The sequence below is a fragment of the Schistocerca gregaria genome, chromosome 2 (assembly GCF_023897955.1).
Source record: "Schistocerca gregaria isolate iqSchGreg1 chromosome 2, iqSchGreg1.2, whole genome shotgun sequence".
In the NCBI taxonomy this organism is placed as follows: domain Eukaryota; kingdom Metazoa; phylum Arthropoda; class Insecta; order Orthoptera; family Acrididae; genus Schistocerca; species Schistocerca gregaria.
Genome location: NC_064921.1, coordinates 17,481,852 through 17,498,517, shown reverse-complemented (window position 1 = coordinate 17,498,517; position 16,666 = coordinate 17,481,852). Strand labels below are relative to the sequence as shown.

The 16,666-nt window shown below is 41.4% G+C and overlaps 1 protein-coding gene across 1 annotated transcript in view; it reads right to left on the bottom strand.

The window, feature by feature from the left end:
* Positions 1-7,507: 7,507 nt before the first annotated feature.
* Positions 7,508-16,666, bottom strand: part of LOC126333191 (gustatory receptor for sugar taste 64e-like) — a 141,973-nt gene continuing 132,814 nt past the window's right edge. The window contains exons 7-8 of the mRNA XM_049996720.1: positions 13,485-13,574; positions 7,508-7,635 (exon numbers count right to left, since the gene is read on the bottom strand). Coding sequence (XP_049852677.1) covers positions 7,510-7,635; positions 13,485-13,574 — 216 coding nt within the window. The 3' untranslated portion in view covers positions 7,508-7,509. The remainder of the gene's footprint in view (positions 7,636-13,484; positions 13,575-16,666) is intronic.

Genomic DNA, 16,666 nt, shown 5'->3' with positions numbered 1-16,666 from the left:
CAACTGCCAGTTCTCATTCCCCACCACCCTACACCCTCCTCAACCTATCTAGTTCCTCCTTTGCGCATTCCGTTTTGGAAGTCTTGACTCTTGAATTCCTTTGTTGTAACATAGTTCACAGCCGTTGATTCGTTGTTTACATTTCTGTGAGAGGCCTATGTGGTGTCTCACCTGTTCTCACTATTCATCATATTTATTTGCGACGGTAACGTATTCTCGCCACATGACTCATATTCTATAACCAATGTGTTGTGTGCCAGCTACTAAGACTACAAAAAAAGAACAACCCATTTCAATGACCGGACAATTCATAATGTTGTGGGGGGACAAAAAGTGGCACGAGGGAGTTCCGAACACAGCTCCTTTGGCAGTCCAACACCATGACCACTTACCTATGACGCCGTTGATATTTCACGCTGCTCTTTATTCCACTTCATTTTCTTGGACCGTTCACAGTTTCTGTTTCCATTTTTTTCACAGCTCAGTACGCCTGCTTCCTGTTTTCATGCTTGACCTGTGTTCAATTATTGACGGGCTATCCACTGGGTCATATTACCTCTAAATTTCAGAGGGATCTTCCATGTCAGCCGAAAAACGCCCGAATGCCAAGCACTGTACAGTGGCATGAGCACCAACGCCTTCCTATCCGCGGGATGTTGAAGGCGAGGGAAGCTAAGGGAGGATGCGAACAGGTCTACCGAACATGTTTTGGAATCTTGTGCCGGCCGGAGTGGCGGAGCGGTTCTAGGCGCTACAGTCTGGAACCGCGCGACTGCTACGGTCGCAGGTTCGAATCCTGCCTCGGGCATGGATGTGTGTGATGTCCTTAGGTTAGTTAGGTTTAAGTAGTTCTAAGTTCTAGGGGACTGATGACCACAGCAGTTAACCACTTTGGAATCTTGTTTGAGAACACGCTGTTTCGTTGTCTTATGCGAAAAAGAGTGCGCAGTATGTCAACCTAACGCAAATATATGTTCAATATTATGCCTCAAAATCAAAATGAATAAATCAAAGTAAATGAATAGTTATTATGAAATGGCGTCAATGATTATAGTTTGATTTAATCATGCCAGTCACGTTGAAGAATAACGCAAACTCCTCTCCTTAACTGTGACAGCTTTTCAACCCAAAGAAAATGACACACAGCAGCGATGTTAATAATTAAACAGGGCTACGCTACTTCTCTAATAACACACTCATTCATTTCATTAATTTGTACGGCATTTATGAATCGCAACACAAAAGTGTTCAAAGCCATGTGATCTCTGATACTAGCTACAGGTTATTTATTGTGCACTTTCACACAATGTCGCCTGTTGGTTCATAAACATCGTACGTCTTACGTTCTTCGCTATACAGCACTTCGCTCCTCGGCACAAGTGACAACGAGCGTACGGGAAGTTAAAAACTGTGCATTCAGAAGATCATAATCGTATACCAACAGAGTTATGGCCCAAATTTTCGGCCGAGGGGCTGCGGCTGATACCTTGCTCGTGTGCCTTTTTCTCCTTAAAATCCGACGTCAAACTGGCTTGCTAGGCATTTTTGGTAGCGTTGTACCAGCTTTTCAATACTCTCATCATAGATGGCAGGCGCACACACTTTCAGCCAATTCCCTGCGCTGGTCTGCAGCTTGTTATCTGCACGTAAATGATGTCCTGCTAGCCAGAGTTCCACGTGAGCAAAGAGATGAAAATCAGAGGGAGCCACGTCCTTGCTGTATTGTGAGGGGCCCATCGAAAAGACTGCAAGAGTGCTGCAGCGTCGTGAAGGACGACAATGCCCTCTCTTCACTTGTTCTGAACTACCTTTCGTAGACGTTCAACGGATACGCTGGATGAGGCTGCAGTGATGATCATGCCACTTTCCATGAATTGTATCAGCAAAACTCCTTTTGTGTCCCAGAACACAGTAGCCATACACTATCTGGAGGAGAAAGGTCGCTTGCCATTCTTTGGTTTCCTCGGGGATTGCGAATGAATCAACTATTTGGATTGCTCTTTCGTTTCTTCAGTTTTGAAGCTAACAGTTTTGTCCAAAAAATCTTCTCCTTCATCATGGCAGCGCCGTAGAAACATTAAGGCGCTCCGAATTCGCTGCGTTTTGTGATGGTCGACAGCATCTTGGGAACCCATCTCGCACAGATTTTGCGGTACTGAAGACTCATTCACCATAGTATAGAGAACTGACAGTTAAATTTCGGGGAACGAATCACTCAACATAGAAATTGTGACGTGACGATTTTTTCGAATTCCCTGATCCTCTCGGTGAACAAGATCATCGAGTGACACTCGCTTCCTTCACTGACCGCCAGCATCATGAACGCCTGTACGGTCTGCTTCGAAGTACCTGCACCTGGCACACTTTTATTTCACTCATGAAATTCTCACCGTACACGTTATAAATCAGTCAATGACTTTCTGCTGCATTGCACCCCTCAGCACGAAGAAATCGAACAACAGCACGCACTTCACACATGGCCGGAGACATTATTGTTCTAGCCATCTGGGATAGTAACGGCTTAGCTGCACTTGTGAATAATTTACTTAACGACAGGTTTCTTAGCCTGGAACCAGCGTCATCAGGTCAGATCGGCGAAATTAGAAAAACGTTCGCTACAGTTGTGGTCGAATTTAACTCATAAATCAATAGTGAGAAACAGAGAACATTAATTACGTGATGAATCCTGACATTAGGATTGCAACATGGACGGGACCGAACACTCTTTCCCAATGTATAAATGACGCAATTAGCGGATCGACAGGTAAGCGGAAAACACGAGTCTGCGGTTCCTCAAACGTGGCTAAATTTAAAAAAAAAATAAGGAACGTCAAGAAATATCTACCCAACCTAATGCGATAAAAACTAATAATGGACTAGAGCACCCAGTCAAGAATTACAAATTAAAAACTCACACCTTGAATCCGGGACTGACGGCAGTAGGTCGACGTAAACGGTTAACCATTAAGTATCTGAGGCCCAATTCATTCAGTGTGTCTAAAAATTAAGGCAAATGTTTACGTGCTCACTATGCACATAGACCTGACAAGTGCGACGTGCACACATTGCGCAGAACTTCACTGGACTCTCACTGTGGTTTTAATTTCGCGACATATCTGACCTTGGAAAAAAAAGCTTCATACACTCCAAGGCTGTCTGGATAGATTTAGTCACGAAATCTTACGAGTGTGTGGAAAAGAATATCAGGACAAATCTCATCCCAACTCCGATTTGCGGTTAATCCGATTTGATGGGAACCAAATCCCATTAACTATTATACTATAAAATCACCAGTGTTTAGAACTGAACCAGAAAGAAGAAAATTTGCATCGCGAGGGCTACACCTCACACAATCAGTATCACTGGGAACTTCTCCCACATGATAAGCATTTGGCTAGCGAGAAAGTCTGACGCATTATGCAACTATGCTCACGAGAGTGGTTGTACAGGAGTACCAATGGCATTTGGGGTTAAGCACTGAGAGCTCAGGAAGCAAAGCGTATGTAACTAGAAATAACTTTACGATTATTTGAATGTAATTTCTGATGAACACAGCATCCAGAACAAGAGCCAGAACTTCAGCAGTTCTAGGTATAACAACCACATGAAGACACACACCATAAAAATACTGTGACTACGACGAGGTGACTTGACGCCAACATAAAAGGCAAGCTAGAAGTTCATTTCTTTTGCTTATTTTATATGTAAACCAGGGTTCCCTGCTAACGTTTGTTATACAGGGTGTTACAAAAAGGTACGGACAAACTTTCAGTAAACATTCTTCACACAAAGAAAGAAAATATGTTATGTGGACGTGTGTTCGGAAACGCTTACTTTCCATGTTAGAGCTCATTTTATTACTTCTCTTCAAATCACATTAATCGTGGAATCGAAACACACAGCAACAGAACGTACTAGCGTGACTTCAAACACTTTGTTACAGGAAATGCTCAAAATGTCCTCCGTTAGCGAGGATACATGCATCCAACCTCCGTCGCATGGAATCCCTGATGCAGCCCTGGAAAATGGCGTATTGTATCACAGCCGTCCACAATACGAACACGAAGTCTCTACATTTGCTACCGGGGCCTTAAAATGCCCCCATAAATGAAAGTCAAGAGGGTTGACGTCAGGAAAGCGTGGAGGCCATGGAACTGGTCCGCCTCTACCAGTCCATCGGTCACCGAATCTGTTGTTGAGAAGCGTACGAACACTTCGACTGAAATGTGCAGGAGCTCCATCGTGCATGAACCACATGTTGTGTCGTACTTGCAAAGACACATGTTCTAGCAGCACAGGTAGAGTATCCTGTATGAAATCATGATAAGGTGCTCCATTGAGCGTAGGTGGAAGAACATGGGGCCCAATCAAGACATCACCAACAATGCCTGCAAAAACGTTCACAGAAAATCTGTGTTGATGACGTGATTGCACAATTGTGCGCGGATTTTCGTCAGCCCACACATGTTGATTGCGAAAATTTACAATTTGAACTCGTTGGAATGAAGCCTCGTCCGTAAAGAGAACATTTGCACTGAAATGAGGATTGACACATTGTTGGATGAACCATTCTCAGAAGTGTACCCGTGGAGGCCAATCAGTTGCTGATAGTGCCTGCACACACTCTACATGATACGGAAACAACTGGTTCTCCCGTAGCACTCTCCATACAGTGACGTGGTCAACGTTACCTTGTACAGCAGCAACTTCTCTGACGCTGACATTAGGGTTATCGTCAACTGCACGAAGAATTGCCTCGTCCATTGCAGGTGTCCTCGTCGTTCTAGATCTTCCCCAGTCGCGAGTCATAGGCTGGAATCTTCCGAGCTCCCTAAGACGCCGATCAATTGCTTCGAACGTCTTCCTGTCGGGACACCTTCGTTTTCGAAATCTGTCTCGATACAAACTTGCCGCGCCACGGCTATTGCCCCGTGCTAATCCATACATCAAATGCGCATCTGCCAACTCCGCATTTGTAAACATTGCGCTGACTGCAATACCACGTTCGTGATGAACACTAACCTGTTGATGCTACGTACTGATGTGCTTGATGCTAGTACTGTAGAGCAATGAGTCGCATGTCAACACAAGCACCGAAGTCAACATTACCTTCCTTCAATTGGGCCAACTGGCGGTGAATCGAGGAAGTACAGTACATACTGAAGAATCTAAAATGAGCTATAACGTGGAAATTAGGCGTTTCCGGACACATGTCCACATAACATCTTTCCTTTATTTGTCTGTGAGGAATGTTTCCTGAAAGTTTGACCGTACCTTTTTGTAACACCCTGTAGAAAGGGCATTCAAATGAAACCCGATCTCTAAAGTAACGGTAACGATTTTTCTAACTCAAAAATGTAATTATACTTAGTACACACAAAAATAGTCATCAAAACAGTTGGCACATTTATCCAGTTGCGACACCAGCCGGTCGATTCCTTCCTTGAAGAAGCTAGTAGTTTGTTGTCGGATCCAGACCTGGACCCAGCCACACACTTCGTCGTCCGCTTGCTTTCCGGTTGAAAATGGTGACACCATGTTTCGTCATCTGTGACAACACGCGACAGGAAGCCGTATTCCTCTTCATGATAACGTTGCAGATGACTCAAAGACAGCGCCATTCTTGTACGGCGCTGTTCGGCGGTCAGTTGATGGGGAACCCACTGCGCAAAGATTTTTCGAAAGTTCAAGTGTCGATGCGTTGTGGTGTGGGCGGTGCCCAATAACCGATGGATGTCGTCCTCGGTGATTCTGCGGTTGTCAAAGACTAAAGCAGTCACTTCTGCAACCATTTCCGGTTGTGATGGCACGAGGAGCCTGTCCAGGACGAGCATCGTGTTCCAGCTTCTCGCGCTCCTCAAGGAATCTTTTTGTGCCATTCCACAACACTTGAACGCCTCAGACTGTACTCACCGTGCACAGCCTCCTTCTGTCGCCAGAAATCGAGTCACGCCTCGTCGCTGCTGCTTACTCGCCTGCACGTTCGGTAGCGGACGACAACTTGTGTGACCACTCCCTCTTCGGCGTGAAACCCCACTGGTGCTATGCAACATCAAACGGTGTTCATTTGAATGAACCTCATATATGTCACTCATTCTGTTATTTCCATCCCCTATTAAGAATTTCATATCTAAATTTCTTTCCCCGCCATAGTAGGTGACACTATGTTTTGTCCCTAACTTCTAAGAAGACTGTTTCCCAAGGAAAATTTCTGTTCCACAAGAAATATTGTTATCAAGAAAGCCCTTAGCCCAAGGGAATTTCACTTGTTTTGTATATAAGTGAGAACGACTTTCAGATAAGAATACTTTCGTCTTTGAAAGTTGTGTACGTTGAACACGCGGGATGTCAGAGCCAAAAGAAATCCACTAAATTAACAGACAGGGGTTTCTGGAGAGATGAAATCGCAATGAAGGTCTTTGCATAACAACAGAAAGTCGTGGTTAAAAAGATATTGCTTGTACAATGACAAAACGAAAATGTTACAAACGTAGTAGATGCTATTTTTCAATTTTCCCTTTATTTTGCTGTTTCCCCGAATAGCCACTATAACTACACTACCGTGAAAAAATAATATTTTTTGTGTTTGACTGTCGCCGAAAAAGGCGATTATAATTACACTAAGGCGGAGTAAAAGTGGAAAAAAGTCTTAAAAGCAGTCTGATGATTAAGGAAGGTATCCGGGTTCGAAGCCAGGTTCGGCACTAATTTTCAATTACCGCCACATATTCAGCCCAGTTTTTGATACAAATTGTAGTAACAAAAGAAAAGTCTATGCAAGAAGGCATTATCCTCTTTTTTCACACCTAAGTTTGATTCAAAACCTTAATAGCGAGTAAAATATAAGTTAATATTACGATTGCTGGAAAAATTCGAGAGACGAGTGGAACCATTACTTCCAGGAATACTGCTTTCAAACACTTCATTTCGTCTTATTCCAGGATATTGTATCTCTGGATACATTAATAAACTGCTTACGTTCGTTAAATTAATTTTAGGGTGTTTTTGGACGATGATTGGAATAAACATTATCGCAGACGACACTATGATAGTAAGGGGCAGGTGCGGTATAGTAATGCATACACACAATATTACACGAGCCTGTCAAGATAATGAAAAGGTGATTTCACTAAATAATGATACCCAAAGACTGAATTCTCTTGGAGACTATTGACCATCTAACAAAGGATATATATAAATAACGATCCGTTTATGAAACGTTAGGAAAGTACACGGTAAGTGTGGTAGGTAAATAACGTTGCGTTATCCAGAAATCCACAGTAAATCTGTGAAAGAGATGGCCCTGATTCAACTGAAAAAGGATGAAGAATTTTCAATGCGAAGATCAGGAAATGTTGTGGAATTTTAACAAAAAAATATTTTTGTGCAAACAATTATTTTATTGCAGTTTAGACGGATACACGATTGTACTTCCTAGAGATCAGACACTTTTCTACGATTAATTTAAATTTCATTGATAAAGAATTTTATTAAGGACGAGCCGACAGCTTAGAGTCGTAATGTTTCGCAAAGGGCAGTCCTGTTTCCAGATTCTTCGCCGGCAACGTCTGCTACGTCTGATGGCGCATTTAGTTGCACAAGGACAATTTCGTAGGTCACAATAGTACCTGCCACCTGAAACAGAGTTAGTTTTTTTTATCAAATGATTTGGCAAGTAAATACACTAAAGTCATAAAACCGAAGATGCGGCAACAAAATTACGTGAACTCATAAGCAACAAACGTTCAACTAGTGCAAGGAGCATAGAAGCAGCATTATTTGTATTATTGACAAAAGAGGCAGTGGCTCAACAAATCACAGTTTTTCAGGCACTAGGAGATGACCGTCGGTCGGTTTGGCGTCAGTCACATGAGACTGAAAGCCCGCACTGACGGTGTTCACACCACAGGCAAGCGAGGGCGACGTCCAGTACACCTAAGAAAACGTGACTGGATTCCGAAACGAAGGGATGTCAAAATTTGGTATCCAGTCAATATGTGGAGTATTTCGCTACTGACTTTATTTACATCATTTCAGCAAGTTAATTTCAGTCCATATGCACTGACGGAAGTGGAACGTGTCACACAGTGAAGCACTAATCTGATATTTATCAAACTTTGTGGCGATGTCCATCAAGTAACAGCTACTACATGGCTAAACTTTCATTTAATTCGGAAGTGATTTCTATCATCTACATCAATATGAGGTGCGACAACCACAGCCACGATTACACTCTTGCATTCATTGCGGTAAGAAAGCAAATAGCATCTGACTGTTATCTTGAGGAATTTATTGCCGTGCCTGAAACACACCATGAAAATGAAGAGTTGTTGCTGGAGGCTGGTGTGAAAGTACATATCTTCCCATTCCATTCCAGACATGCTATTTGACTGACAAGTTTAGGGAGGAGGCACGTCCGTAAGGAATTCGGACATTGCTCAGGCTGTTTATCATTATTGCCACATATTGGTGAGCATTCAGCCTCCCTTCAGCAGTTAATAGATCTTTCCTGTCTTATGCAGTACCTCCCTACGACACGATTCCAGGCGTTGGAGAAGTATGCATCTCGAGAACTGATGTGTCATGTGAACTTTCAGCAGGACGCCCACTGACTAGTTGCCGTCAATCTTACCGCCACTGAAAACAGACTTGCATAAGGATGAAATTTTAATAAAAATGTCCCACCGCCATGGAAATACATTCTAAGATAAAAAAGACGCATTACGAAGGAATTGTCTGAATGGAACGCAAATCGATAGACGTAATGTATATGTTCAGACAAACAAATGATTACAATTTCAGAAAAAATTGGATGATTCATCCAAAAGAAAGAGCTTCACAAACAGGGCATCTCGATAACGCGTTGGGCTACCTCTGGCCGTAATACAAGCATTTATTCGGTTTCGCATTGATTGACGGAGTTTTTGGATGTCCCCCTGAACGATGTCGTGCCAAATTCTGTTCAATTGGCACGTTAGACCGTGAAAATCCCGAGCTTGTTGGCGGGCCCTGCCCATAATGCTCGAAGCGGTCTCAGCTGGGTAGAAATCCGGTGACCTTGCTGGTCAAGGTACGGTTTGGCAAGCACGCAGACGAGCAGTAGAAACTCTCTCCGTGTGTGGTCGAGCATTATCTTGATGGAATGCAAGCCCATGATGGATTACCATAACAAGCAACAAAACGGGACGAAGAATATCGTCGACGTACCGCTGAGCTGTAACGGTGTAGCGGATGTTTTCCAAAGGGTCGCTGCTATGAAACGAAATCGCACCCCCCAACCGCCGCTCCTGATTGTCGGAACCTATGGAGCGTGTCAGACAGGTTGGTATTCCACTACTGTCCGGGGCGTTCCCAAACACGTCTTCCGCCTCGTATCTCATCGACTAGAGCAGAACTGCATTGAGTGATGCGCCCCGGTTTGAACTGGTCGATTACCAGTGAAGACGGGTCTAGATACGCCGCAGAGAACGGTCGGATACCAAACTGGCTGACGCCCGTCCATACGGCCCGACAATCGGGAGCAATGGTTTGGGACGCGATTTCTGTTCATAGCAGGACCCCTTTGGTTGTCATCCCCTGCACTCGAACAGCACAGGCGTACGTCGACGATATTCTTTGCCCCGTTTTGTTGCCTTTTATGTTAATCCATCATGGGCGTACATTTCACCAAGGTAATGCCCGTCCACACCGGCGAAAGATTCAACTGCTTGAATTCGTGCTTGCCAAGCCCCACATGGCCCAGCCACGTCGCCGAATCATCCCCCTTTGAGAACGTTTTGAGCACTATGGGCAGCAACCTCGCTATTTTGACGATCTAACGTGCCATTTGGACAGAATTTGGCACGATATCTCTCCGGACGATATCCAACAACTCTTTCAATCAATACCAAGCCGAATAATTGCTTGCATAAGGACCATAGGTGGACAAATGCGTTATTGAATTGCTCAATTAGTTCCGTTGTTTCTCTTGAACAAATCGTCGATTTTTTTCTGAAATTGAATCATTTGTTTTCTGTACAACAGGTACATGCAGTTTTACTGTATGGTTAAAAGATGATGGCGTCCTCTTGGGTAAAACATTACGGAGGTAAAATAGTCCCCCATTCGGATCTCCGGGCGGGGACTACTCAAAAGGACGTCGTTATCAGGAGAAAGAAAACTGGCGTTCTACGGATCGGAGCGAGGAATGTCAGATCTCTTAATCGGGCAGGTAGGATAGAAAATTTGAAAAGGGAAATGATAGGTTAAAGTTACATATAGTGGGAATTACTGAAGTTCGGTGGCAGGAGGAACAAGACTTTTGGTCAGACGAATGAATAAGTACAAAATAAAATAGGGGTAATGCAGGAGTAGCTTTAATAATGAATAAAAAAATAAGAGTGCGAGTAAGCTAGTACAAACAGCATAGTGAACGTCTTATTGTGGCCAAGATAGACACGAAGCCGACGCCTACTATAGTGGTACAAGTTTATATGCCAACTAGCTCTGCAGATGACGAAGAAATTGAAGAAATGTAGGATGAGATAAAAGAAATTATTCAGATAGTGAAGGGAGACGAAAATGTAATAGTCATGGGTGACTGGAATTCGATAGTAGGAAAAGGAAGAGAAGGAAACGTAGTCCGTGAATATGGACTGGGGGTAAGAAATGAAAGAGGAAGCCGTCTGGTAGAATTTTGCACAGAGCACAACTTATTCATAGCTAACACTTGGTTCAAGAATCATAAAAGAAGGTTGTATACATGGAATAAACCTGGAGATATTGACATGTTTCAGATAGATTATATAATGGTAAGACAGAGATTTAGGAACCAGGTTTTAAATTGTAAGACATCTCCAGGGACAGATGTGGACTCTGACTACAATCTATTGGTTATGAACTGTAGATTAAAACTGAAGAAACTGCAAAAAGGTAGTAATGTTAAGGAGATGGGACCTGGATAAACTGACTAAACCAGAGGTTGTACAGAGTTTCAGGGACACCATAAGAGAAAATTGATAAGAACGGTTGAAAGAAATACAGTAGAAGAAGAATGGTAGCTTTGAGGGTTGAAGTAGTGAAGGCAGCAGAGGATCAATTAGGTAAAAAGACGAGAGCTAGTAGAAATCCTTGGGTAACAGAAGAAATATTGATTTAATTGATGAAAGGAGAAAACATAAAAATGCAGTAAATGAACAGGCAAAAAGGAATACAAACGTCTCAAAAACGAGATCGATAGGAAGTGCAAAATGGCTAAGCAGGGATGCCTAGAAGACACATGTAAGGATGTAAAGGCTTATCTCACTAGGGGTAAGATAGATACTGCCTACAGGAAAATTAAAGAGACCTTTGGAGAAAAGAGAACCACATGTATGGAATATCAAGAGCTCAGATGGAAACCAAATTCTAAGCAAAGAGGGGAAAGCAGAAAGGTGGAAGGAGTATAAGGAGGGTCTATACAAGGGCGATGTACTTGAGGGCAATATTATGGAAATGGAAGAGGATGTAGATGAAGATGAAATGGGAGATATGAAACTGCGTGAAAAGTTTGACAGAATATTGAAATACCTAAGTCGAAACAAGGCTCCGGGAGTAGACAACATTCCATTAGAACTACTGACAGCCTTGAGAGAGCCAATCCTGACAAATCTCTATCATCTGATGAGCAAAATGTATGAGACAGGCGAAATAACCTCAGATTTAAAGAAGAATATAATAATTTCAATCCCAAAGAAAGCAGATGTTGACATATGTTCAAATTACCGAACTATCAGTTTAATAAGCCACGGCTGCAAAATACTAACGCGAATTCTTTACAAACGAATGGAAAAAGTGGTAGAAGCCTTACCTCGGGGAAGATCAGTTTGGATTCGGTAGAAATGTTGGAACACGTGAGGCAATACTGACCCCACGGCTTATCTTAGACGCTAGATTAAGAAAAATCAAACCTACGTTTTTAGCATTTATAGACTTAGAGAAAGCTTTTGACAATGTTGACTGGAATCCTCTCTTTCAAATTCTGAAGGTGGCAGGGGTAAAATACAGGGAGTGAAAGGCTATTTACAACTCGTACAGAAGCCAGATGGCAGTTATAAGAGTCGAAGGACATGAAAGAGAAGCAGTGGTAGGGAAGGGAGTGAGAGAGGGGTGTAGCCTCTCCCAGATGTTATTCAGTCTGTATATTGAGCAAGCAGTAACGGAAACAAAATAAAAATTCGGAGTAGGTATTAAAATCCATGGAGAAGAAATAAAAACTTTGAGGTTCGCCGATGACATTGTAATTCTGTCACAGACAGCAAAGGAGGATATAAGATGAACGTCAACAAATGCAAAACGAGGATAATGGAATGTAGTCAAATTAAGTCGGGTGATGCTGAGGAATTGGATTAGGAAATGAGACACTTAAAGTAGTAAAGGTGTTTTGCTATTTGAGGAGCCAAATAACTGATGATGGTCGAAGTAGAGAGGATATAAAATGTAGACTGGCAATGGCAAGGAAATCGTTTCTTAAGAAGAGAAATTTGTTAACGTCGAGTATAGATTTATGTGTCATGAAGAGGTTTCTGAAAGTATTTGTATAGAGTGTAGCCATGTGTGGAAGCGAAACATGGACGATAAATAGTTTGGACAATAATAGAATAGAATCTTTTGAAATGTGGTGCTACAGAAGAATACTGAAGATTAGATGTGTAGATCACATGACTAATGAGGAGGTACTGAATAGAATTGGGGAGAAGAGGAGTTTGTGGCACAACGTGACTAGAAGAATTGATCGTTTGGTAGGACATGTTCTGAGGCATCAAGGGATCACCAATTTGGTATTGGAGGGGAGCGCGAAGGGTAAAAATCGTAGCGGGAGACCATGAGATGAATACACTAAGCAGTACATACTGGGAGATGAAGCAGCTTGCACAGGACAGAGTAGCATGGAGAGCTGCATCAAACGAGTTTCAGGACTGAAGACCACAACAACAACAACAACAACAGGTCTACCGATTTCCGTCCTATTCGGATAATTCTTTATTGGTGCGTCTCTTTCTTTGTATTACTCTGTATATCACCCGTCTTTTCCTATGACTTATACCTGTTTTCTGAGGAGTTCGAATACTTCACGCCATTTTAAATTGTCGAAAAGCTTTTCATATATGACAAATACTACGATAGTATCGCGATTCCTATGTCTTACATTATGAAGCGTAACATGTGAACTGCCTCCATGGCGCATTTCCCTTTCCTAATGCTTCATTACTGAAGTTATTCTATTAATATTCAATCAGCGGGCAGTTTTCCATAGTTTAATAGCTTGGAAGCTGTGAAAAGAGATCTGGCCATAGGAAACACAATATTATTGTAAGCTTCAACTTTGGGGAAAATGTGTGGAGTCGGGACGATTTATGGTAACAGGAAAAAGAAATGATCTGCGGACCTCATCTTCATTCTAGAGCCCTGAACAAAATGCGGTTATTCTCATAAGTAACCTAGCTGAGCAATGGGGTTTATCTTACCGTGAGGAGCAGCGTGCGCGTGACGGGAAAGAAGTTGAGTCCCGTGAGGGCCACGTGGTCGGAGGTCACCTGACTCAGGAAACGCTCCACCTACAGAGAAATATTGTTCATCTTATACATTGTTGATCGACGCACGATACGCTATATTGCTTCATTCAGAGCAGTCACGCTTATGACACATATAGCAAAGTTAGGTCTCGTCTAATTGGAAAGAAGTAGTGGAAATGCAGATTTTGAAGGCTATACACTACCTGTCATCTCAAACAAATTTAATTTTGTTAACTACTAATACAGCATAATAGAGTCTGTAATATTTTGACTATGGCCTTGTGATGAACACACGTTATTCGAAAGGTATCGCTACTAAGTAATTTTATCAAACCAAACATTCTGATTATCAATTTCTTATTTTGTTTTTCTACCATCGCGTATTCTACGTTAAGAACTCCCTTCATGTACTGATCATAGAATTCATTAACTAGTAACACCTTGGTTCATAAATTTTGTATTTCTCAAAATTTTGTATTGTGGAACAGGTCTTCACTGCGTTTCATTTACAGTAAGTATGTGAGCTCTTTAATGCAGTTTGACAGCCTGTGGACATTTCTGCGGTATTTAGAATCTACATATCGGCTTAATTCGAACATTAGTATCCGTTGTCGGGAGCATATTAACGAAACAATCTGCCTCTGAGATATCATGGCAAGTCTAAAACTAAGGGCAAATTTTTAAAAGAAATGTTGTTTTGGGAAAAATGTTGCATCTAACATAATTTCTCTGCATAATCTCCCTCAGTCTCTCTGAAACTGATACATCTCTTTACAGGCTTCCTAGTTCCGTCTTGGAGGAAGCTTTACGATATTGTGGACAACCATTAACCGTTCTTGCACAGCCTCGACAACCATATAATCCAGCGCACAATGGGACTCATGCAGACTCATCTTCATCGGACCAAAAGGTGAAAACACTTGGACCTTTTCATGATTGCAATGTGGGCCCTCCTGCGACTCAAAAGCAGGAATCTGACTGCACCCGATTATTTTTCAGCTGAATGAGGGCGAACACAACCTTGAGGTAAAAATTACCCCTTTTTAAAGCATTCTTCTTCTCTTTTTTCGGTTTTGGGTTTCAGATCTCGCAGTAATTGTCATTGTATGTTGTTGTCCTTTAGGAGTGCAATAAATGAGCAATTTGGTCTTTGAACATTACTGTCGAAGAAAAAATGGAAGTTTCTGCATTATGTTCTGCCGCTTACTCTGCGGCTTTGATCAACTTACGTCTCATTAACGTTTACTATGAGACTGAGAATGTCTACTTCTTCCTCATCAGAACGCCTTGAATATGCTTTCGACACTTCCGAATGTTCCAGTTAGTGCTTGTCTGTCAGTTGACGTGGTACCCAATGAGCACAACCTTTGCGATAGTTTACAGATTTAAGGACGATTTAAAAAACTTAATCGTGTCTAATGTTCAACTCACATGCAATATCAACAATTCTGGCAGGACAATCGTAGCGAATCATTTGCTCATCTGCATCGATCTGCCTGTTCGTTTTCGAAGTAGGCGGCGTACTGGAACGCCGTTCGTCGCAGACAGGTAAATGTCCACTTTGAAAGCGGATTATCCACTAGTGAATGTACCTTTCACTAAGACAGCTGTCACCAAACAGCAGCTACGTTCTGCGAATAATCTGAGCCGCTTTAATCCTTTCAGAGCTCAGAAAAGGATCCACTCCGATCATTTATGGTTGAATCCATAACAAGTGATCCAACATTGGTTACTTGACCATCTTACAAAAGAAGTAATGTTTGTTGGGTGAATTTTCTAATGTTTAATGAACTCAAAAATGTTTTTAATTTTTTTATTGTTTATCATTTACAAATGGCGGCCATTTTTGATCAGGCCACAAGCGTTATTTGCATTTGCAGTTTTTTTAATTATTCAGTATTGGGTTGCCCTAGGCTTGTCGAATAAAAAGCATTTAGTTCACCACAGTCGCACCTACAAATTAAAAACGTTATCACGTAGCTGAATGTATTCCTTATTGTATTTTAATAGTTGTAAGTTAATGGTCACAAATTAGAAAAAAACTCAAATTTTGAACAATAGTTTCTCACAGGAGTAATTTCTCTGCCTTAAAATTCTTTGTGCTATTACACTACATAATACAGCCACTTTTTACAGAGTATCATTGGTGAGAACCTTACACTAAAAAAACACTATTTTAAAAAACAGTTTTTAATTTTTTAGTTTTTTGGCCTGATATATCTTTGTTGGGAGACCAGATAAAAATCTGAAGATTACCCACTTAATAGAAATTTATGATATCAAACTTCAGTATAAGTTTCAGCTTTGAGGTTTAATAGGAAGTTACGAAAAAATTTACATATATGAGTCGAAAATACGTTTTTTAACATCTGCAATATCTAGGCTACTGGAATAAAGTATATCAATTATATGATTCAAATACGTCAGAGTAAAGTAAGTAACAACTATTTGCTGAGAGAATTCTTTGCTGAACGTTTCAGCAGACTAGCAGACAGCATCTGCAAGTCTGTACAGATTTACAGTCAAGCCTGTACAAGGGTGTTTGTTGTTTCCCCGCTTCAACCAACATTTTTTCACTCACAACCAGTTAACCAAGAGCTCTTGAAGTGTGAAGTTGAAAAATGGAGTCTCAGTGTTCTAGTGTGTTCTTATTAACGAATCTTGTCATAAAAGTGTGTATGGAGTGTTTCCTAAAGACTTTAATTGAGGGTTTCAGTGAAGAAGAATACTTTAAAAAATTCCATTATCTTTTTGTCCAGTTTTTCTTATACTCTTTAAGAAACATAAAAAGCAAAGACAAAATGTCTGAGAGAGAAAACAGCTGATCATTGTTCTAAAAATGCGTACTCTTTTATGAATATAATACTGGGAAAATTACTGTGTCCAATGCGTCATTCTAAGATATTTGCAATTAACAAAAAAAGGGCCAGTGACAGTTCTGATAAAGAATTTTGTGACTTATCTGAAAGTATTAAAAACGTAGATTCAACTAATGAAATATTAGGTGTGTCGCCTGCTATTAAAACTCGAAAGCTAAGAGTACAAACAGGCCTTTCTACTTTGAATGCAAAAAATGAGAAAGAGGCAACTATAGTCAAAAAGAATTTGGAAGTTTCATTGCAAAAGCAAATTTG